General features: G+C 37.7%; 1 protein-coding gene across 1 annotated transcript; it reads right to left on the bottom strand.

The window, feature by feature from the left end:
* Positions 1 to 470: 470 nt before the first annotated feature.
* On the bottom strand, positions 471 to 1,145 carry LOC141640361 (uncharacterized). Its single transcript, XM_074449170.1, has one exon. It carries the CDS (start codon positions 1,143 to 1,145, stop codon positions 471 to 473), a length of 675 nt encoding a protein of 224 aa, XP_074305271.1.
* Positions 1,146 to 25,428: the final 24,283 nt, after the last annotated feature.

Raw genomic sequence — 25,428 nt, 5'->3', positions numbered from 1 at the left:
TATCTACAACATACATGCTTGTAGACTTAACCAAACATCACTTAAACATTGGTCTGGTTCATCATCCCAAACTTCTAAAACATTAGACACCAACTTATCAACTGTTTGTGCCCTTTTCTTTTCCTGGAGTGACTGAATTGACCTAAAGAATCCTAAATCCAACACATTTAGATCAGGGGAGTTTCCTGGTTGTTGTGTCAAACTAATATTGAAACCATTTGATGTGGCTGCCATCCTAAAATCTGGATCATCATTCTTTATATGTGGTCGTGCATTGTCTTGTTGGATAATGATGTTCTTGCTCATTGATTATGGCCACTTGTTTTTAATTGATAGAATTATATTGTTTAGTAGCATCTCCTTGGTCACTTGCTTATTGATTGAAGGTATTGATTTTGTCTCCAAAGTTCCAGCAGGTCTGTTTACTGAATTTCTTTTGGCTGGTTCTAGGAAAGTAAAGGGGAATATCCCTATCTTATCATAAAAAAAAGGTTACAATTCCCATCATATATTGGTCTAGAAACTGCCGCCATAAACATCACTTTTGTAATAAAACTTTTACTTTTACATGCCCTATAAGGAGTGTCTTCTTCCATGAGAAGAAAAAATTTTGCTTGGTCTTCTATGATATAAAACCATTTCTCGTCTATATGAATGATATTTGACATATCTTTGAATTTTAAAGAACAAGATATCCTATCATAACTTAATTTAGAAAGAGAAAAATAAAGTCTTTGAAACTTGTTCTCTTCAGTTAGAGCTGGGTGCAAGCCTGATGTGTGGCTTCTAATTTTGCCTTGTTTAACCCAATTAAAAATTGTACCTGGTGATACTCTAATAGTTGCACCAAATATTTTCATTGATCCCCTGTCGCCCAAGCTTGTTGCTAAAATTCTCTCAACTGGAACTTCAAAAGTTGGCCTGCCTGTTTTTCCTTTGAGTTTGGAATTTAGCTGCAACATCTCACCATGTTCTCTTTGGCGTTTTGCAACTCTCCATATGTCAAATATCGTTCTTCTATCAACCTGATACTTTACTGCAAGTATGTTCATATAACCTCTTATTGGCTTGCCATTACTGCTATTTACAAATAAATAGCAACCTATTCTATGCCTTTCATCATTTGTGAGATTTGGCCCTCTCATTTTCAGGTAAGTGGAGGTAAGTTTTACTGCTGGTTTTTGATTATTTTGACTTTGAATATGTGTAGATACCTCATTTCTGCACCTCCCGCAAACCACCCGGTGATGATTGGGCCGCATGATTGGTACGCGGAACGATTTGTGACAGTTCGTAAGTTTATCGTCAAGTGATCGCTCAAACACTTGTGTCTACCTCTTAAATATCATCTACGCGCCGATACGGTCGTTTTGGTAGTAATTAGAGTACATTTGGAGTCCGGACCTAAAACCGTCTTCATTTTCTGATAACCGTTAAAATGCCGAGTCAAAATGTTCTGGAATGTTCCGGATATTTCTATTCCATATCTTGCAATCTTTTAATCTTTGGTAAAGTATTTCCCGTAATATTCACACAAAATATTAAGGAAAACAAGATTAATCCGTTATTCCATAAACAAAACACGGAAATCTTTCTTCCGCAGGAGGAAACCACTTGGGAAAGGACGCAGCAAGTGTTGCGCCTCTTCCAAGAGACGCAGTGCCTGCTGCGCCTCTTCCCAAGTCCTTTTATGCGTATTTTTCGTATCTTTTCATATGTTTTAACTCATTAATATTGTAAATAATTAGTTCTAATTAACCTTGTTCATGCTTTGTCACCTTAGTCATATGTAAATAATCTGCTAGTCACTTTCATCCGAGTCAATTATTCATAATCAATCATTAAATTACCAACGAATATTAACGATTTGCAATTCCGGCTTCACAGCCAGAACTGAGCCAAGGAACAGACGCAGCAACTACTGCACCTCTTCCAGAGGGCTGCGCCTGTTCCTGGTTGATTTTTGTCTCTGAACTCCCGTTTTGCCTTGACCTAGTTTATTAATTACGTATTAATTAACTATTACTCGTATCACCCTAATTTCAGTTCGTTAATTTATTTGTTTATTCTTTCTCAAATTATCCGTTTTAAAGGTATTTTCGACATAAATCATTAAATCCGATGTAATTATTGTAATTTTCTTTATTGTATTTCTTTTATCGTATTGCTTGTATGCCTTCACATGTAATCAATTTAAATCCCAATTCGACCCAATTGTATGCTAAATTACGTGTTTACCGACTTAGTCTAATTCTCACATGCTAGGATTAAAACGATGGATGTTACATTGCATGCATATAAATTGACAATATATCGAGTATAGACGATTTTCCCTAATCATTAGTAGAGGCCGCTATCGAGGCGGGCGGGATTAGGTGTTCGATCAGAAGAGCTTCCTAATACGTACCCTCACCCCTTACTCCAGATCTCTGTGAACATCCGTGTTCATTGGCATCCACGAGAGTCATTCTAGACATAGAATGCTAAGGGTAACGAGTCCTTAGTGTTTATATCATTACTTTGTGTCTTGACATGGCACGAAGTATTCGAACGGTTTCCAATTTTCCACAATAAATTGGTGGCGACTCCACAAATGCAAACACTTGTCCCAAGCGCCCCCGTGGCCCACGTCCACAGTTTGGCGACTCCACTGGGGATAATACACTTACGTGTAGCCAAAAGGGTGAAACTTGAACAAGGTTAGGGAATAGTTTGTTCAAGACAATTGTCGGTTTTTCATAACTTGGTCTTCCTAGATCGTTTATTCGGCCTTCCTAGGCCCAACCCAACCCATTCGACCAATCGTCTCGTCTAAACGGTCCTAATTCTTATTTGGGCCTAAGGATGGATAGCGATTGACGCCATCCATACCATGGTACTTACTCTTGTTTGTATCAAGGACTTTCACTACTTGAGGAAATGGACTAGGAATCGGCCTTACTCTTGTTTGGTACGAGCCTCTCCACAGACTTCGGGTTTGATTGTTCGGTATGGCAACCTATCCTTTAAACCAAAACCCTTTTAAATGCACTCATCATCCCGTTATAATGCTTGTATAAATGCTTGTACCTTATATGATCACTATTTCTAAACAAAACCATGACGATTTTTGTAAAATCAAAACCTCTCTTTCAAAATGTAAAATTTTCGAAGCATAGGTCCAATTTTAGCGCAAAACCGAGTCAAAACTCTGTCCAATTCTCGAGTCAAACTTCGGGTCTAGGCCCATTTCAAAATCTCACTTCGAGTCCACTCCTACAACTACATTACAGTTGACTAGGACCAACATTTTCAAACTCTGTCATTTCTTCAAAGCTCACTTGACACAAGTGGCACACTTCCACTTCACAAGTCAAAACATTTTCTCAGTAAGTGTGCTAGAATGGTCGATCGTGTTTTGATTCGTCGTCAATCTCTTATCCAGTTTCCAAGATGCCTGAAATAAGCGACGTGAGCAACGACCAACCCCAGAATGGTAATGATCAAATCCTAACCGCACTAGCTCGTCTCCAAGTCACTCAAGATCAAGTGTATGATCGCCTCGACACAATTGAAGGCCGAATATATGCCGTGGAAACGAGGTTGCCTCCTCGAGAAAGTGAAGTGTCTGATGACTTTGTGAACAACTTCGGGGAAGAAAATCCTCCCGTAGGTATGGCTGCAGCTGAGAAACGACTTCAATATTTGGAGGAACAATTGATGTATTTCAAAGGGGATGATATTTATAGGGAGAATAACCGCAAGTATGAGGCCGTGAGTTCTAAATTGCCTACTAACTTCAACATGACGGATATGTGATGATATAATTTAGTCATAAAATTAAATGATGATCTTATGCATGCAAACAATAAAAGAATAAGAAAGAAATCATCATCTTACATTGAAGATGTCAGATTATTTGGGCACAAGTGAGTTCTCCTACTCACTTGTTCTTGAGCTTCCTTAAATGGATGAACAAGGATTCAAGTAAAGAATCCCTCCCAAGGAATAATACCCAAATTAACAACTTAATAAAATTAATATTATTATTACTAGAACAATATTAATTTTGTATAAAATTGACCAAAATATTATTTTGTTCTCTCAATATTTCGGTTAAGAGAAAGGGAGAATAAGGAAGAATTTATCTCTCTAAAACCTCTTATTTTTAAATGAATAGAATGAATAATATACTAATGTTTTTGGTAGTGTATATTAGGTAAAATTAAGGAGAAAAACCCATGGTTTTCTCCTCTTAAAACCGGGTGGAAGGGGGAGGTAGTGATGCCCAATGCATGATCAAAGTGCTCTTCACAATAACCACTAGGTATGCATGGCTAGGTATTAGGCAAATGATTATGTTTACCACTTACTTAATCAACATAATAGTTTCCTAATATCACCCCTAATTTCGGTCCATATAGTGTAAAATGAAAAATTCATTTTACACATTATTTTGTCAATTTGTCACATGTAACATGTCATGTAAAATTGTTATGTATTTTTAACATATTAAAAATCAATGCATTAATAAAAATACGTCATATATAAAATTGACTTAGTAATTCATAATTACTTGTACCAAAATATTTTACCAATTATAAATCACAACATCTTGTATTTATAATAAATTATTCATTCAAATGCAATTGTTTCCTTAAACAATAATTTCATCTAAGTAATAAAACAATTCGATCACTTAGACCGTATCTTATTTAATCAATTATAATGAGATACTTAAATATTACTTCCAAAATCGTCCGTCAATTTTAAGTAATTTAATCAACCCGTATCGTCATACGATCAATTAAATATTCAATTAAGAGTGTTACCCTTTAGGTATGACCTAAGGGGATCAACTGATCACCACCGTCGCACGACAGTAATGTCAAACTCTAGTCAGCCAATCATTACCGATATGTGTGGACCAGTTGACAGTAAAATATTACTTCCCAATTGTATTCTTTAGAATGAGACTTAAACATATGATCATCATGATCAACAGTTGTGATCGCATTATTGTCGGAGGACACATATTCCAACAATCTCCCACTTGTCCTCGACAAGTGTGCGTCACCAATTCTCTTGTCTTATTACTATCTCCCACTCAATGCAAGGTGTCTTTCAGGTCGTACTTGCAAGTGATCCTATCGAGAGTGGTTTCCTCGATCTGGAGAATAACTGATTGACCGGATTTATCTACCATAGATATCTTCCGAGCGTGGCCACGCATTTCCAGTTCATTACTCCTCGAGTGGCCCTGAGATATTGTTATAACCCTGACTAGGGGTGGACAATTCCTATCGCACTCATTCCCTTCGACTAGCCACAGCCATCATAATCCAAAATATGCCCATTTAACCCCATTTATGAAGGTCGTAGTAACACAAATCAAAGTTAGTCTGAAACTGTGCCATATTAGGCGAATAGTCTTTAGTCAAAAGAATCGACTCATTAGAATACTATAGTAGCTCTCGCCACGACCAGGCTATATAAATTTGCCAGAACTCTATAAGCGGTCATAACGCCCGACAAAGTGTTTCTAACAGTCTGCCTATGTGATCGATTAGTCATTCTTATATGACTCCATGGCACTTGAACTTGCCATCAATCGTATCACATTCTAGTCACTTTGAGACGTCACCTCATGTAAGTAACTATGGGCGAATACAATGTTAATCCTTGTTCACTTTAACGGGGTTCAATTGTCTCTACAACCTATTTGGATGTAACAAAGTATAAGGTGAGTTAATAATAACTCAAACGACAAATATCGACATCACATTCGAGTAGTCAATACCGTATTACAACCTTGTGATGCATATCGCAAGTGTATTAACACTTGTTGATTGTGATAGAAGTTTTGACACACCATTTGTCCATGTGTTCAAACTTCTTTTATCATATTTTCCTTTACATTCATGTTATATCTCATAGCATGAACCTTACCAAGTACACATATAGGTTCCCAACCTCGGTTTGGGTTCTTTATCTTGAAAGAACTTCCTGGTCGATTATCACATAACCAATGAATTTGTGGTGAATGATATAACTTGCACTGATCAAGTACTCCACCCACTCACAATACACTAGGTAAATGTTTTGTAGAGTCTTGCAACAATTGTCAAGATGATTTAGCCTAGCACTTCTCACAAGTCCTAGCATATTAGAAAATATTAGTTTTGAGTAACTTCTTACTTCAACTAGGTACTTTTCCAAACTTCTTATTTCTCCTTTTAGCTTGAAAAGCTTAGGATTTTCATAAATCCTTACGCGTGTTCGAACTTTAATATATGCAACTTCTTGACACATAACGGAGTGTTGTGTCCAACACTGAAATCGCTCATCGGATTCTCCTCGAGAATACATGACGATTCTTCTATGGCTTGCCAATGAATCATCATGCTCTTATGCATATGATTCATTATTGGACATGTGCATGATTATTCTAATGGCGGAAACATTAGTAACTAATAATCATGTGATCAACCATTCTTAGGTTCAATGAACGACCACGACTGCTAATGGTAATTCCATTTTCATTAACATGAATAACCTAGGTTTCTCGTTGATTCGATGTGTATATTTCAATACCTATCCAACATCTCATGATGTGATTGGATTCATCATAGTACATTTTCATCCAGAATTGAAAACTCAAATACTTCTTAGTGGAAGAATAGTATTAGCTCGTCATTCTCAATGAGTAATGAGTTATAAACTTTTACAAGATGATTGCTCCCACTAAATTCCATGTTTTCACATGATAATTTCCAACTCCCACTTAATTCCACATGTTTTGCAATTTGACCACTTAATCGAAACATTTCAAGAATTGAAATATATTTTGCTTTGCTAAGTAATTAAGATAAAACCATATATGTTCCCAACATATCCTTTCAAAATACCTATCTTGAAAAGGTTTCAATCTTAACCTTATGGAAAGAGATTTTAATCTCTAACTCATTCATTTTATAATGATGCGTAGCAATGTCATCAGGCCCGTCTAAAGCAGGGCGCTCTATGTGCAATGGCACTGGGCCTCAAAAATTTTGGGCCCAAATCTTGGCTATCCATATAACTGAAAAAAAAAAAGTTAAGAGCAATAATTAGCCAAGACCACGCTGGATTCTTCAATCTTCTTTTACTTCAATCAATTTAATTTCCTTCCCCAAATACGGAGCCATTGATTACCTTCCCAAAAAAAATTCAATTTGCTCTTTAATTTTCCCATAAATTGATGCAATGTTCTTAATTTTGTAATCTTTAAATGTGATTATTTCAAGTTAATTCCTCACAAATCATTCCAAGTTTTCATTTAGAGAAAATCAAACTTTGCAATATAATCTGTTTCAATTGTTTATAAAAAAAATCCCAGATTTACAAAGAGGTCAAAATAGGTACTATTGTTTTTCTTAGTTTTAAAGACTTGTTCTGTTATGGGTGATAGCCGATTTTTTGTGAATCGTATCTTTATTTTAACGTATATGCAGGGAATGCTTGTATTAGAAGAAGGACAAAGAGTTGAAATTAGAGAACTTTGGTTTATGGGTTTTTAATTCACACAGACGCAACTGTTATGGAATTTGCTTCAAGAAAAATTACGCGAAATACTCGGTTTTCAAATAATTTGTAGTTTGCGTACATTTTTTATGTTAATATACTTTAATTTTAAAATTGGGGGCCTCGTATCTATTTTTGCACCGGACCTCCACTTTTCTTGAGACGGCCCTGAATGTCATTGTTTAAATATGAATTATATCTAATACACGTCCTTCTCAAAATACCCTTTTCGAAAGGAGGTTTAACCATTTCATTTTCATAATGAGGTTAAGTAATGACATTAGCGTGGTTTAATACTTAACTCAGCTCTTGTGGATATCAGCATATCAACATTTGCAACTTTTAGTTATAAATCTCATTTATTTCTAGGATGCAACTTTGATTCATTTAGGCTCTTAAGTAAATATCAATATTTAAACTATTGGTCAAATGTTGTTCATAAACTAGTCAATTAAGACTTTACATTAGTCATTCTTCTTCTAAAACTTTCTTTTGGTCTCCTCGTGTAGTTATCTTGAGAACATATTCTTTTGATTACTTCACTTGGTCTCTTTTGTCATGTAGATCTATTCGAGACCATAGATCTCATCTATTCGTGTATACTATATAAATAGGTATACCTTTATTCAAATCATTCTCCCTTGCGTAGATCTCATTTACACAAGTACACAAATTTTTCTTGGTGTTCTTTGTGTCTTCATTTTTCTCCCACTCTATCTTTAGAATGAATACACTAGAGATTCAAAGATAGCTTATGAGACACAAATAATGATTTTTGAAGTATAAGGAGGACTATCTCATAGGTTGACTAATTGTTTTAGATTTGACGATTGTACTTGGTGATTGAAAATCCTTTTAAGAGAGTTCATCAACTCAACATCACTTTATAAATGATCATACACAAGTCTTAAGCTTGTGGACATATAATGAATCCCATCATTATAATTGTCCATTTGATCACTTTAAGTGAATGATCATATGTTTCTATGAGCAAGCATATAAAGACGAATTTTTAGAACAAGGATAAAATACGATAAAACGGGTGACTTGGGTTGCAAACCAAGCCACCATTATCCAAAATACAACCAATATCCAAAATACATTTCCATGTCGAGCACGGAAATCAAAAGGTTCTAAAATCCGAAACATAATTAAAATAAGACAATAAAAAGCCAAGCTTCATAGAAGCTACTCCTAGCTTCTTGATGGTTTCTCAAGTTTGCTTTTCCTTTCCCTTGTCCTTGCTTGGTGGAGGCCCTATTTACAATAAAAAGGGGATACATTATCATAACTTTGTATCACAATACCATAGTTGAATTAGAAACATAAAAGAAAGGATAGTCATTTACCTACTAGAGTGATCTTTCCAGCTTTAATGTCACCAAGATATTTGGAACAATTTCTTTTCCAATGTCCAACACCATTAAAATAATGGCATTTATCAAGGGGACCCTTCTTGATCTTGGAAGTGCTAGCTTCAAAAGTCTTAGCCTTAGTGAAAGTGGGAGCTTGCTTCTTACCCTTCTTCCCATTCTTCTTGAACTTCCCCTTGCTTTTGATGCTTATGTTAAGCACATCCTTAGGTGGGTTAACATTTAACCCCATGTCTCTTTCGGCTTGCACAAGTAACTTGTGCAATTCTTCAAGAGACACGTCCTTGTCTTGCATGTTAAAATTCACCCGGAATTGAACATACGCTTTGACTTTGGATAAGGAGTGTAGAATCCTATCTACAATGAGTTCTTTGGGGATTTCAACCTTTTGAATCTTCAAGGTCTCCACTAGCTCCATCAATTTGAGCACGTGAGGGCTAACCTTTTGGCCCTCCTTGAAGTCGAGATCAAATAATGCCGTGGCCGCCTCATATTGGACGATCCGCGGAGTTTGTGAAAACATTGTCACAAGCTTGGAGTAGATTTCATTAGCGGTGCCCATTTTAAAGGCTCTCCTTTGGAGATCCGCCTCCATCGCAAAGTGTGGGAAATAATCTATATACTTCCCTTAAAATTGAAGGATTATAACGAATTTAATTAAGACGATCACTAGTCATAAATAAAATACATAAACAAAATAAAGGATTCAGAAATAACCTTCGGTCCTAGCAAATATGGCCTAAGAACAATATCAAAATTGATATTCGCCTATTAGTTGCACCCAAGACGATATGAGATATGCCCTTTGATAATGCTAGAATCGATCCAAATTTTCTGTAAAAAGTTTGGTTGTTTTGTGTTTTTTTACTGATGAGAGGAGGCAAAAATTGCTTAGGAAAAATTAGGTCAGAATGATAATCTCCCTCACTCCCTATATACCGTGTATAAGGAGTTAATTAGGGTAGATTATCTCCTTTTAATTTTCGGCCCATTTGACCGAAATAAGGAGTATATTTCCTTATTTTCGGGTAATCCAAAAATGTATAAAATATGTTAAATTGTCATCTAGTGAGGATCGAACCCACGAACTCTTGGTTTGTGTACCCTCACTATTACCACTATGACACATTCATCTTGTTGATATTAAATATAACCGATTACATTTAATTACGAATTAACAGATTAATTCGTCCAAGCTAACATTACATACATTTAATTAAATATAACTTATTATATTCAATTTACGAATTGACAGTTAATTCGTCTCAACTAATATTATTTAATCTTCATTAAATAATTGTCTCATCAACACATTGACTAACTGTTTAGTCATATTAGGCATCAATGTGATCATATTTCTATAACCACATCTCTCAAACACATCCTATAGGTGTGACCTTTAGGGACCAGTTGATCACCGCCATCTGTATGATAATAACGTCAAACTTTCTAGCAAGCCAACCGTTATTAGGTAAACGTTAATCAACTGATTAAATATACGAATTATACCCTTGTGAACCTGTAAGAGATTTACAAATGTTATCACACTAATTTGTGGAGGACACAAGCTCCAACAAACTCCCACTTGTCCTCACAAGTGTATGTACGATAACCGATTCTCATATCCTAAAATTTCTCCCACTCAATGTAAAACAATTTGCAAATCCGTATTCACAAAGGTCGTATTTTACAAGCGATCATTATCAAGAGTGGTTTCCCCGACTAGAGAGTAACTTAACTGATAAATGAATCATCATTCGAGCATGGCCATGCGTTTCAGTTACTACTCCTCGAGTGGCCCTGAGAAATAACTATACCTGATAAGGGTTGGATATTTTCCTCAACTCGAATCCTGCAGATGTTAGCACGGTATGAAATGACCCAGAAAAAATCTACTTAGCCTCCAGTTACGGCAGACCGTGAGAAAGAAACCAAAGTCACCCAAAAACTGCCTTAATCTCAAGAGACAGTTGATAGTCAAAAGAATCGACTCTAGGAACACAATGGATGTCCTATCCACGACCTGGCACCGAATGTTTTTAAACATTTAGGACTCCATTACGTTGTCACAAAAAGTTGTCCTACGAGGTATCGTTATAATCTCGCATCTGTGATCGATCAGTCAACCGTTTGACTTATGGCTCGTTGAACCCACCATCAATCGACTGCACAATATAATAGCCGGAGTTATCAGCTCACATTGGCGATTACGGACCAAAACAAATATAATGTAATTCAGTTCACTTTGTGGCGTTCAATGTTGTCAGTACAATCCACATGAAAAACAAAATATTATAATAAAACGATGAAGTTATAAATAGTATATGAAAAAGATAATGTATCAAATCCATAATCAAGTACTACAACTCAGGAACACGTTTAATTCCCATGGAATTAACATGCCCTACATGCTTATCATAATTCAACGGTTTAGTGAGAGGATCCGCGATGTTATCATCCGTCGCAATCTTGTCTATCACTATCTCCTCTTGCTCCACGTAATCACGGATCAGGTGAGCTTTCCGATGTACATGTCTAGATTTGTTGCTAGACTTTGGCTCCTTAGCCTGGAAGATGCCACCTCTGTTGTCACAATAGATGGTGATCGGGTCATTCGAACTCGGAACTATCGTAAGTCCTTGTAAGAATTGACGCATCCATATCGCTTCCTTTGCTGCCTCCGAAGCGGCATAGTACTCGGATTCAGTAGTAGAATCTGTTACAACACTCTATTTGGAACTCTTCCAGCTGACCGCAGCACCATTAAGAGTGAAGACGAACCCGGACTGAGATTTTGAATCATTTCGATCCGTTTGGAAGCTAGCATCTGCGTATCCGATTGCGCATAGCTTAGTATCGCCTCCATAAGTCAATACCCAATCCTTAGTCCTCCGTAGGTACTTGGGGATGTTTTAACAGCTATCCAGTGTGTTTCACCTGGAGTCTTTTGGTACCGACTCGTCATACTCAATGCATATGCCACGTCTGGACGTGTGCATATCATGGCATACATGATCGATCCTATTGCGGATGCATAAGGAACACGACTCATGCGCTCAATCCCTTCAGGCGTCGTGGGTGATCGAGACTTGCTCAATCGCATCCCGATCGTCATTGGAAGGTTCCCTTCTTGGAGTTGGTCATGCTGAACTTCTCAAGAATATTATCCAAATAAGACTCCTGACTAAGTGATAACGTCCGTCGTGATCTATCTCGGTAGATACGGATTCCCAAAATGCGTTGTGCCTCACCCAAATCTTTCATCTGGAAATGGTTCTTCAACCATTCTTTAACCGAAGATAGGAGAGGAATGTCATTCCCAATCAAGAGTATGTCATCGACATACAATATCAAGAATAAAATCTTGCTCCCACTCGACTTGATATATAAGCATGGTTCCTCAACCGATCGAGTGAAACCATACTCTTTTATCACCTGGTCGAAACGATGATTCCAACTCCGAGAAGCTTGCTTAAGTCCATAAATGGAACGCTTAAGCTTGCATACTTTCTTAGGATGTTCAGGTTCTATGAAACCTTCGGGTTGCACCATGTACAAATCTTCCTCCAAATAACCGTTTAAGAAGGCGGTTTTTACATCCAATTGCCAAATCTCATAATCATGAAATGCGGCAATCGCTAAGATTATCTGAATGGAACGTAGCATGACTACAGGTGCAAAACTTTCATCATAATGCAATCCGTGCACTTGAGTGAAACCTTTTGCCACAAGTCGTGCCTTATAGGTATCTGGTTGCGCGTCTACAGAACGCTTTATTTTGTAAAGCCATTTGCACTGTAGAGGTTTTACCTTATTAGGTAAATCAACTAGATCTCATACGTCATTCTCATACATAGAGTCCATCTCGGATTGCATGGCTTCGAGCCATAGCTTTGAGTCGGAACAGGTCATAGCACCTTTATAGGTAACGGGTTCATTACTCTCTAGGAGTAAAACGTCATTCTCCTCGACCATACCAATGTATCTGTCCGGAGGATGAGAGACTCTACCCGACCTCCTAGGTTCCTCAGGAATATTAACCGTATCATCAGTTGGAGGAACAACTTCCTCCATCTGTTCTTCGGTTGTTGGTTCTGGAATCTCCGACAGCTCGAAGGTTCTATTACTCGTCTTGTTCTCGAGAAATTATTTCTCTAAGAACATCGCACTAGCCGCAACAAAAACTCGATGTTCGGTAGGCGAATAGAAGTAATGACCAAATGTTCCTTTTGGATAACCTATAAAGTATGTCTTGACCGATCGCGGGCCGAGCTTATCCTCGTGTCTCCACTTGACATAAGCCTCGTAGCCCCAAACCCGAATAAAGGACAAGTTAGGGACCGTTCCCTTCCACATTTCATATGGAGTCTTGTCGACAGCTTTAGACGGACTTCGGTTAAGTATAAGAGCAGCTGACAAAAGAGCAAAACCCCATAATGAATCAGGCACTACCGTGTGACTCATCATGGATCGAACCATATCAAGTAAGGTTCGATTTCTCCATTCGGACACACCATTTAATTGAGGTGTTCCAGGTGGAGTTAACTGTAGAACGATTCCAAAGTCTTTAAGGTGTTGATCAAACTCATTTGAAAGATATTCGCCACCCCGATCTGAACGGAGTGCTTTAACCTTTCTACCCAGTTGGTTCTGTACCCTGTTCTGGTATTCCTTGAATTTCTCAAAGGACTCACTTTTATGCTTCATTAAGTAGACATATCCGTATCTACTTAAATCGTCCGTGAAAGTGATAAAATATCTATAGCCATCTCTAGCGGTAATTGACATAGATCCACATACGTCCATATGTATGAGTCCTAATAGGTCACTAGCGCGCATTCCAACACCTTTGAAGGAAATTCGAGTCATTTTGCCAATGAGACATGATTCACACGTGCCATACGGGAATGGTCCCATTATCGACTAGTTTCTTCACGTGTTTCTCATTTATGTGTCCCATTCGACAATGCCATAGATAGGTTTGATCTTTGTCACCAACCTTTATTTTCTTATTATTCACGTGTAATACTTTTGTGGTTTGGTCTAAGATATAAATTCCATTCATGAAAACTGCTTTGCCATAAATCATTTCATTGAAAGAGAAAATACAGCTATTATCCTTTATTGAAAATGCAAAACCGTCTTTAGTAAGTACGGAAACAGAAATAATGTTCTTAGACAAACTGGGTACATAGTAACAGTTATTTAAAAATAACTCAAAACCACTAGGGAGTTGGATTACATATTTTCCCATCGAGACAGCAGCAACTCGTGCTCCATTCCCGACACGCAGGTCCACATCACCTTTTTCGAGAGGTATGATGTTATTTAGGCCCTGCAAATGATTACACAGATGAGAACCACAACCAGTATCTAGTACCCAAGTTCCGAAACTTGCATGGTTAATCTCAATCATATGAATATAAGATGACATACCAACAGGAACGACGCGGCCTTCTTTGATGTCCTTACGGTAGACGGGACAGTTCCTCCTCCAATGTCCGGTCTTGTGACAATGGTGGCACTCTATGTCACCGCCCTTGCTCTTTGACTTGCCCTGTGAGCCACTAGTCTCACCAGGCGCACTCTTACCGTTTCCTGGCTTCTTAAACTTTGGCTTACCTATAGCTAGGTCGCCATGAGCCTTGCCCTTACCTTTACCCTTGTTGGAAATCGTGAGAACATCCTGCTTCATGCTCCCACTCAATTTCATATCCTTCTCGGTCTGTACGAGAAGAGAGTGTAGCTCATGAGGACTCTTTTTCAAGTCATTCATGTAGTAGTTCGCCCTGAAAAGGGCAAAACCATCGTGAAGAGAATGAAGCATTCGGTTAATGACAATGCTCTCGCTGATTTTACAATTCAGTGCCTCCAGCTTCTCGACATTCTCAATCATGTGAAGAATGTGTGGGCTAACCGGTTGGCCCTTCTGGAGTTTCGCATAAAAGAAGCGACAGGTATGCTCATATGTAACGATTCTCGGTGCTTTTGAGAACTCGTTAGTGAGCGTAGTGAAAATCTTGTTTGCACTTTGGGCAATGAAGCGTCTCTGCAAATTGGTTTCCATTGCAAAGATAAGTACGTTCTTTATCGCACCCGCTTCCATAACGAAGTCACTATAAGCGAGTGACTCGTTGACTCTTACATTGGGGCCTGGGTTGACCGGTATTGGCTCAGTTAAGTACTTGAGCTTACCGTCAGCAATGGCGAAGATTCCGTAGTGCCGCCTCCCGATCCATAAAAGTTGAACCCGTCGTTTTTCAGACGTGTGAACTGATTCATCTGGTCCATGAAAATTTTAAGCCAGGACGCGCGATCAAGTGTGGCACTAGGCATTGGGATTGCGTTATTTCCAGCCATTTCGTTGTAACAGTATTATGAAAATAAACGTGTTCTACACTGCGAGAAGAAGAATAAAATAATAAGCATGTGCATCGTTTATATTTGAAGTCTAATGAACTACTGTCACAACGCGAAGACTCAAAACATTTATACAATTGACCTCCCTCAAGAATTATATAAATTATCCCAAGACTCAATTCTCTGTAAATTGATAAGCTAACCTTTTAGCTAATTCTACCGTTAGAATTCTTGGTCGATAAATTTCTGTAAATTCTATCTTTAGTCCATCATAATCACGAGAAACTCTTCGGACTATGATGTTGAGGTAAACTAAGTCAACACAACTACTTACCCAACATAGAAGGGGTCATATTATGCCTACCGACGAAGAAGGGATTCATAGTTGTTTGCCCTTATAAAGACTAATCTCAATTTCCGTTTTAGAGGAAGATCCCATCAATTTTATTTTAATTCATTTTAAGTGAACTAATATCTAGCATGCGAGAATGAATAAACTAAGGTGATGGCTTAAAGACTGTGACATCTGCATGTCCATGAAAACTAACATACAACCTATATGAGTCAATTTTCATGCATTTTATTAGTAGGTGGTTTGGTTTTAGGCGGAATATGATGCATAAACTAACATGTGAATGAAAAGTAATAAGAATGAAAACGTAAAAACAGTACAAGTCCTAGTGTGGCCTATCCTATCAAAATGAACAATAAATACAAGTTTGGAATCCTCCTTGGACCCGAGAAGCTTGTCTTGATGTTCCATCTTGATCCATGTAGCGGGAGTGAGCTCCAATCTCCATCTTTAGTCTTCTTTTAAAAATTACAATAAATAAAATTACATAATAAACCTATTTATTACAATCTAATTTCAAAACCCAAAACTAAAAATAAAGGAGATTCGAGATCTCATAATTACATAAAAAATCATGTTTCCTTCATTACGAAAACATAATTTGACTAAGGCCACACTAAGTATTATAATTTACAACCGATTGCAAAAATAAATACGTAAATAAAATTCATTCATTCGATTCATTCAACAAAATTAGAAAACATCAACTAAAAATAAATTAAACATACATGACACAATTCCTTAATTATGTTGATTAATTTTTCCAAACCACCTATTTAAATCAAATTAAGTGACAATTCCTCAATTAATCACATTAATTTCAATCTTAATTCATATTAAACTTGTAATATGAATTCAATCCGTCAAAATTTTAAACTGCTTTAAAATGATTCGGTATCTTTTAATTGTGAACCATTTCACAATAACTAATTGGCCAAAATAAAAAATAAAAAACCCTTTTTTTTGTTTGGTCTCGGCTGAACCAAATTAAACAAAATTTTTTTTTTTTTTTTAAATTCCCAGCTCATGGCTGGAATAATAAAAAAACAGCCCAAATTTTTTTTATTCGGCATTTAGGCAAAAACAAAAAACTTCCCCTTTTTTTTCTGATTCGGCATTTCAAAAAAAACAAAAAAACAGTTTTTTTTTTATTTTCTCACGGCAAACCCTAAAAAAAATGAGCCGTCAATTTTTTTTTCTTTTGCGGCAAAAAGCCCTAACACAAAAAATTCGATGAAGAAAAATGTTTACAGTTGCTAATAGAACATGATTTAGCAAATGAATTAATAAACATGATTAATCGTATATGCTAAAAACTATATAGCAAAAACAAGTTCTTATATCATCGACATGACGATTATATTTGCATTTTAACTTAATCTGCATTAAATCAAAATCTACCAATTCTTCATATGATAATTTTAACTGATTAAAACAATGATATGAAAAAAAAACGAAATTGGAAATAAATCATCAAACAAGAAAAAAAACAGGCCGAAAAAAAAATCTCTCGGCATAAAAAAATTTCAGCCGAAAACCCTAATTTTTTTTTTCAAAATTCCCATTGTTTACATACAATTTTTTTTTTTTGCAAGAAAGATATTTCTCATATATATCAAAAAGTATACATGAGTGAGAGATTTTCTTACAAAGCATATCCTCTAAAGGGACTAAGTAACAAAAAGACTACCTATTGAAAGCCTCTATAATTGCATCCTGTACAAAAGATCTTTGAGATTTGTTAAGAAGTATAAAACAAGTGAGAACTTGAATCTCTCTAGTAATGCTGCAAGCCTCTTGCTCACGGTTATCAAAAACTCTTCTATTTCGTTCCTTCCACAACCTGTTTACATACAATTTTATGATAATCATCAAAATTAAAATTCGTAACCTGGTTCTGATACCACTTGTGGGAAATAATCTGTATACTTCCCTTAAAATTGAAGGATTATAACGAATTTAATTAAGACGATCACTAGTCATAAATAAAATACATAAACAAAATAAAGGATTCAGAAATAACCTTCGGTCCTAGCAAATATGCCCTAAGAACAATATCAAAATTGATATTCGCCTATTAGTTGCACCCAAGACGATATGAGATATGCCCTTTGATAATGCTAGAATTGATCCAAATTTTCTGTAAAAATTTTGGTTGTTTTGTGTTTTTTTTACTGATGAGAGGAGGCAAAAATTGCTTAGGAAAAATTAGGTCAGAATGATAATCTCCCTCACTCCCTATATACCGTGTATAAGGAGTTAATTAGGGTAGATTATCTCCTTTTAATTTTCGGCCCATTTGACCGAAATAAGGAGTATATTTCCTTATTTTCGGTTAATCCAAAAATGTATAAAATGTGTTAAATTGTCATCTAGTGAGGATCGAACCCATGACCTCTTGGTTTGTGTACCCTCACTATTACCACTATGACACATTCATCTTGTTGATATTAAATATAACCGATTACATTTAATTACGAATTAACAGATTAATTCGTCCAAGCTAACATTACATACATTTAATTAAATATAACTTGTTATATTCAATTTACGAATTGACAGTTAATTCGTCTCAACTAATATTATTTAATCTTCATTAAATAATTGTCTCATCAACACATTGACTAATTGTTTAGTCATATTAGGCATCAATGTGATCATATTTCTATAACCACATCTCTCAAACACATCCTATAGGTGTGACCTTTAGGGACCAGTTGATCACCGCCATCTGTATGATAATAACGTCAAACTTTCTAGCAAGCCAATCGTTATTAGCTAAACGTTAATCAACTGATTAAATATACGAAATATACCCTTGTGAACCTGTAAGAGATTTACAAATGTTATCACACTAATTTGTGGAGGACACAAACTCCAACACAAAGATCAACACATTTTTCATTGCGGTGGACTCCTTGTGGTAAGCCTCATATGCTTCCCTAGTAGCGGCGGTCAACCTAGCATTAGGTTCGGGTGGAGAGGCCTCGGTGAGGTAACGAAGCTTGTCGTCACCTTGGGCAGCTAATTTGAGTTGGGCATCCCAATCGGAGAAATTTGATCCATTCTTTTCAAGTTTACAACGATCTATGAAGGATCGGAGCCATGAAGTATTAGTGAGAGGTGTGGCGTTGGTGTTTGGATTGGCCATTTAATATGAGAAATAAAAGTGGTCTACAAAACAAAATATAGAAGGAATAAAACATATGTCGTTTCAAAATAATAATAATACTCGTAAAAATATTAATTTAAACAAGTTTTATTGCATTTATCTAGTGACCTCTACCCAACTTAGATAAATGATTCCGAGATCCAAATTCATATTAACTTGGGCACGGGATAGCCGATGAAACCCTTATCAATATAACTCGGTGGACTAACTCTTTAATCGATTCTACTTTTAGAATTCTCGGTCGATAAAATTACTCTAATATTTATCTATAGCCCGGAACACATGCGACTACGGTAACGAATACTTCCGTTGAGGTCAATCCAAATTTCAAATGAATGTGTCCATGATCCAAATTCACATCAACTTGGGCACGGGATAGCCGATGAAACCCTCATCAACACGAATTCGGTGGATAGACATTTATCACCCACTTCCCCTACGTAACAAGGTTTGTACCCCGGGATGGCCGAGTGCACTCCCTCGCGAAATAGGTTTTCATGGTTTCTACTTTTTGGTAAGGCTATGTCTCAATTGATTATTTTAGCGAGAGGTCATGTCAATTTATTATCTATCACTTTTAAGTGAACTAAAGCGGTGAACTACGATAATTCTAATTGACACGGTCGATAAACTCGATTAAAATGACAATGCATGTTTTACTTATGGTGATTTAGCGATGCATGCAACATATAAATAAAATGCAAAACATAAATTAAATCCTAGTATGACCTTCCTAAAAAAGAAAATCTAATTAACTATTACATATTCGGAAACCAACTCCATTGGTCCCTTGAACTTCGGTTATAGCACGCATCTCGAGGTAACACCGTCTTTATGTATCGCCTTCTTGAGTGACACCGTCTTCAAGGAACTCCGGAATAAATAAATTACATAACAAATTACATAATTTCCTATTATACATTTGTAATTAAAATAAAATAAATCTATTAAATTACAAAACGGTGATACGAGATCACAATAAATTACAACCGAATCGATATTCTCATACATTTCGGGTAATACCAATTAAAAACTAAGGCCATACTAAGTAAAAATTACATAAAATAAAATTATGACAATCATAAATAAAATGCAGCATTATAATATGTATGAACATGCCCAATTTTATGCTAAATCGTCTTTAAGGAGCCAATATCGTATATTAAATGGTTTTTACGGATTTGCGTGATTCAACCTTTTAAAATCACAATAAATTACATAAAATCATATTTATGCACAAGTTAATTACCCTAACCTTCTTAGGACTCAAAATTAGTCTCCACTAACCATTTGACTATAATTAACTTATATTTCTTAAAATTGTTCATTAATGGACTCAAAATTTCAATAAAATGCTATAAACTCCAAATAAATCATAAAAATTTCAAATAAATTCAAAATTTGAAATTTAAACTCATGAACATTCTGGAAAAATACCATGACACTCATAATGTTCAAAAAACTTAGGTTAAAAATTTCGAAATTTATCGGGAAAAACAATGTTGCGGTTTATCGGATTTATCAATTATAATCATAAAAACATGAGAAAAATTATATTCATCAACTTTTCAATTTTAGATCTGAAAAAGATAATAAAATGCAACATGTGACGTTTTTATTTAGTCATGAAGTATATTTTAGCAATTATTCACTAATTAAGTCACTATTTATGCTATTTTTCATCAAAAATTCATAAATCATGCATAAAGACTTCAATATAGCCTATTATTTTACATACATCTTTTAAAATTGCATGTGACAACATACTAAATTTCTATGACCAGATTCGAAATTTATCTCATATTAACCTATTTTTCATTTAAATTCGATTTTTATCATGAAAAATCCATATTTCGAGCATAAAAACTCCAAAAATTCTGAAAATTTACAGGTCATCTAAAAATAATATATGTGAAAACATATCCAAAAACCACTAGAAAATTCGAAGTTTAGCTAATTTTAGTCCGAAAATGACATTTTAATCATAAAATCACATTTTTAATGCCATTATTATATATGATGAACAATAAAAATCCATAAATTAACCAAAATATCCTAAATACATTTTAGGATCAGAAACTTTAACATGCATAATTTATTTTGTGATATATCATAATAACACAAATTTACAAGTTTTATATGTTAATCGTATAACTCGGAAAAACTATAACCGATTTGCATGCAAACAACCAAGGCTCTTGATACCGCTTGTTAGAAATCTATATCTCATTACTAGACATATTCATATTGTTAGGCTCTTGATACCGCTTACACCCACATCAGACGCAGAAGGACATCAGAGGAGCAGGGCTGCAGCTGCGGTCCCAATAACCAGGATGCCAGTTACGAATCAAGTTGAATATACCTGGGGCGGCACCCCGGCGGCAGCGGCGTCGCAGATGCGCCAGACAGCAGCCTTAGAACAGCAAAACTTCGTACGAGGAGCAGAACATCAGTCACAGGAGCATCTGCGACCCACCGGGAGAGAGACATACATAGAACAGCAGTACCAGGAACTACGGAGCCTCTTCCCGAGGGTCCCAGGAATGCCTCTGCCTATGGAGATGACTGCACCATAAAGCTACGCTGACTCACCGTTTACTGACGATATAGCTACGGTGGCCTTACCAAAAGGATTTAGCGTCCCAACGATGACCCTCTTCGATGGAACCACAGACCCCTGCGATCACATTAGTCAATTCAAACAGAAAATGATGGTTACCACTGCCACGGGAACCTCAAAAGAGGCATGTATGTGTAAAGTATTCGGTTCAACCCTAACCGGAGCAGCATTACAGTGGTTCGTCGGCCTGCCTAATGGGACCATATCTTCATTCGCCGATTTGGTCAACGCGTTCAATCAGCAGTTCTCCAGCAGCCGGAGAACACCCAAACAGCTAAGTGATCTATACAGGATCGTTCAGGAAATAGGTGAATCAATCAAAGATTACGTCACCAGGTTCAATGCAGAAAAAGTCTCCATACGAGGCTGCGATACGTCCACTGCCATCAACGCCTTCAGGTAAGGCTTGGATAAGGAATCAAACCTCTACAAAGAATTAACGATGTACCCTTGTGAGAGATTCGAAGAAGTCCAGCAGAGAGCTACAGCGGCATTAAGGTTAGAAGAAGACATACAGGCTCGAAAGGGAATAGTAAACCTCGACAAATCAAGCAGGAAATTCACAACAGAAAAGAAAGACGAAAGAACTAAGCCATACAGTTGCGGACCCATATCGCGAGAATAGCGAGAAAAACTCAAAGAAATTGACGACTCTCAGCATCCTCCCAAGCTATCAGAATACGGATTCAACACGGGAATGGAGGGGCTGTTGAAGGCACTTAGAAGCCTAGGTGATCAAGTGAGGTGGCCAAAGCCTCCTACTCAGGATCGACCCAACGACGACAGAGATAGCAGCAAAAGGTGTGAGTGGCACCAGGACATAGGTCACAGGATAGAAGATTGCTACAGGTTGCGAAAGGAGGTGAAGTTCCAGGTACGCAAGGGAAACTTGGACCACCTGTTATCACGTGGGGGCAAGCAGGATAGAAAAGAAGCAGCAAATCAGGTGCTCCCTTCTGCTCCACCCATATGCACGAAAATTATTAACGTGATAACAGGCGGATCTGAGCTATCAGGTTTGACATATTCCGCTGCCAAGAGGAAAGCCACTGGAAGTAAAGGGGATCATCCAGAAAATTCATACAGAGTAAGCCAGAGCAATTTACCCCCGGTAACTTTCGACGAGACTAACATGGAAAGCGGTGCAGAGCAACACGATGATGCCCTAACTATAACGTTATCCATTGGCAATTGCACCGTACGAAAAGCATTAGTGGATACAGGGAGTTATGTGAACCTTATCATGCTCGAAACCCTCAAAACCATGGGTTTTGATAAAGAGAACCTGATAAAGAAATATGTGCCCCTGGTGGGATTCAGTGGTGAGACCGCGCATTCAGTAGGTGAGATAACCATCCCAACATATATTGAAGGAGTGAATAAACTAGTGAGATACCTAATCATTGAGGGTCCAACCACCTACAACGTGATACTAGGAAGGTCGTGGCTACATCAGATGAAGGCAGTGCCCTCAACGTATCATCAGTGCCTCAAGTTCCCAACGCCATGGGGTACGGTTACAGTAAAAGGAGATCGAGAGGAATCCAGGAACTGCTACGCTCAAGCCCTCAAGACAACAACCAAGCTCCCCTCATAGCAGTTACAGAACCGGGGCACCTCAACAGAATATAAGGAGCCTTCCTCAGAGGAACTGGACCAGATACACCTGGACGAGGAACACCCGGATAGGACAGTATTGATTGGGGCAACTTGCAGTGAAGAGCTGCGCAACCAGCTGATTCAATTTCTCAAAAACAACATGGATTGCTTCGCTTAGTCCCACAATGATATGGTGGGTATAGACCCATCCGTTATTTCGCATAAATTAAGCGTGAACCCAAGCTGCACTCCGGTACAGCAGAAGAGAAAAAAATTTGCGGCATAACGAAATGAGGTCATTAACAAAGAAGTAGACAGTCTCTTGGCAGCAGATAAAATTAGGGAAGTTAGCTACCCTGAGTGGCTCTCTAATGTAGTAGTGGTGCCCAAGAAGAACGGCAAATGGAGGGTGTGTGTAGACTTCACAGATCTAAACAAAGCTTGTCCCAAGGACCCCTTTCCACTGCCACATATCGATGCAATGGTGGACGCTACTGCAGGACACGAGGTACTCACTTTCCTCGATGTCTGGAACGGTTATAATCAGATCAAGATGCATCCATAAGATCAAGAGAAAACAACATTCATGTCAGAAAGAGGCATATATTGTTACAAGGTCATGCCCTTTGGCCTAAAGAACGCCGGGTCCACTTACCAACGGTTGGTAAATAAAATGTTCAAGCAGCAAATAGGAAAGACTATGGAAGTATACATAGACGATATGGTGGTGAAGTCCAAAAAAGCAGAAATGCACATGGAGCACTTGGCACACACCTTCCAGACGTTAAAGGGAGTTTAAAATGAAACTTAATCCGTCTAAGTGCTCGTTTGGGGTATCCTCGGGAAAATTCTTAGGATATATGGTGACCTAGAGGGGAATTGAAGCAAGCAAAGAACAGATAAAAGCAATACTCCAGCTGGAATCACCCCAGAAGCCAAAGGATGTGCAAAGACTGGCAGGGAAGGTGGCGGCCCTAAACAGGTTCATATCAAGGGCCTCGGATAGGTGCAAACTGTTCTATGATATATTGAGGAAGAGTCAGAAATTCGAATGGACTGAGGAACATGAAAAGGCATTCGCAGAACTCAAAAGCTACCTAAGCACGCCACCGTTACTCGCAAAACCGGAGCAAGGGGAGCCATTATTCCTGTACCTGTCAGTCACAGAAGCAGCTGTAAGCGCGGTCTTGGTCAAAGAACAGGAAGAAGTGCAGCATCCCGTATATTACATTAGCAAGTCTCTGCTTCCTGCAGAGACCGGGTACACTTCCTTTGAAAAACTAGCATTGGCTTTGGTTACTGCTTCCTATAAACTGCGGCCGTACTTTGAATCTCACACCATCCATGTAATAACCAACTACCCGCTAAATACTATTATGAGGAAGCCTGAACTTTCGGGCAAAATGACTAAATGGTCAGTACATCTTAGTGGGTATGACTTGCAATTCAAACCCAGAACGGCGATAAAATCCCAAGCCCTAGCAGATTTCGTCTCTGACTTCTGCCCTGCTACCCGTGGGGAGGCAGAAGAAGGAATGCTGACAATGATGGGGAGTCAGGATAGCGAGATATGGACTCTGTACATTGACAGAGCCTCAAATGCAAGGGGAGCCGGTGTGGGTTTGGTCCTTCAATCACCCAAGGATGACCTGATAGTACAAGTTATTAGTTGCGAGTTCAAGGCAACCAACAACGAAGCCGAGTATGAAGCCCTTATACTTGGAATGCAGATGGCATTGGGGCTTAAGGTAAGGAACCTGAGGGTGTATAGTGACTCCTTACTTGTGGTAAATCATGTAAACAACGAATATGTGGCACGAGATTCAAAGATGATAGCCTACTTCAAGATAGCCACAGAGCAAAAATCAAAGTTTAGAACATTCAAGATAACTCAGGTGCCGCGAGATCAGAACGTGGAGGCAGACGCCCTGGCAACATTGGGAGCAACCTTCCAGCCCGCAAAACTATCAAACATACCTATCACCCATGTGTTGACCCCAGCAATCCAGAAGGAGCCGGATCACAATTCGGTGGAAGAGGATGTACACATACAGCATACACAGGGAGCCAGGACGCTGGTTTCCACAGTAGGACAGCAGGATGCAGATTGGAGAGTACCATACATAAATTGGCTAAGGGATGGGACACTCCCTAAAGACAGGAAGGAAGCACAAAGTTTCAGGATAAAAGCCTCCAGATATATCATAATTGATAACATTCTCTTCAGAAAGTCGTTGGCAGGACCATGCCTCAGGTGCTTGAGCAAAGAGGAAGTAGAAACAGTACTGCAGGATGTGCACGGCGGAGAATATGGGAACCATGCTGGAGGACGAAGTCTGTCAAACAAAATTTTGAGACAGGGGTATTTCTGGCCCACCATGCGCGCAGATGCCGTGAATCATGCCAA

The sequence above is a fragment of the Silene latifolia genome, chromosome 2 (genome assembly GCF_048544455.1).
Source record: "Silene latifolia isolate original U9 population chromosome 2, ASM4854445v1, whole genome shotgun sequence".
Classification (NCBI taxonomy): domain Eukaryota; kingdom Viridiplantae; phylum Streptophyta; class Magnoliopsida; order Caryophyllales; family Caryophyllaceae; genus Silene; species Silene latifolia.
The sequence above is the reverse complement of the archived record's forward strand: the minus strand, read 5'-3'. Positions and strand labels throughout refer to the sequence as shown.

Coding starts and splice junctions, on each gene's coding strand:
- LOC141640361 (XM_074449170.1), bottom strand. CDS start 1,145: ATGAGAGGGCCAAATCTCACAAATGATGAAAGGCATAGAATAGGTTGC.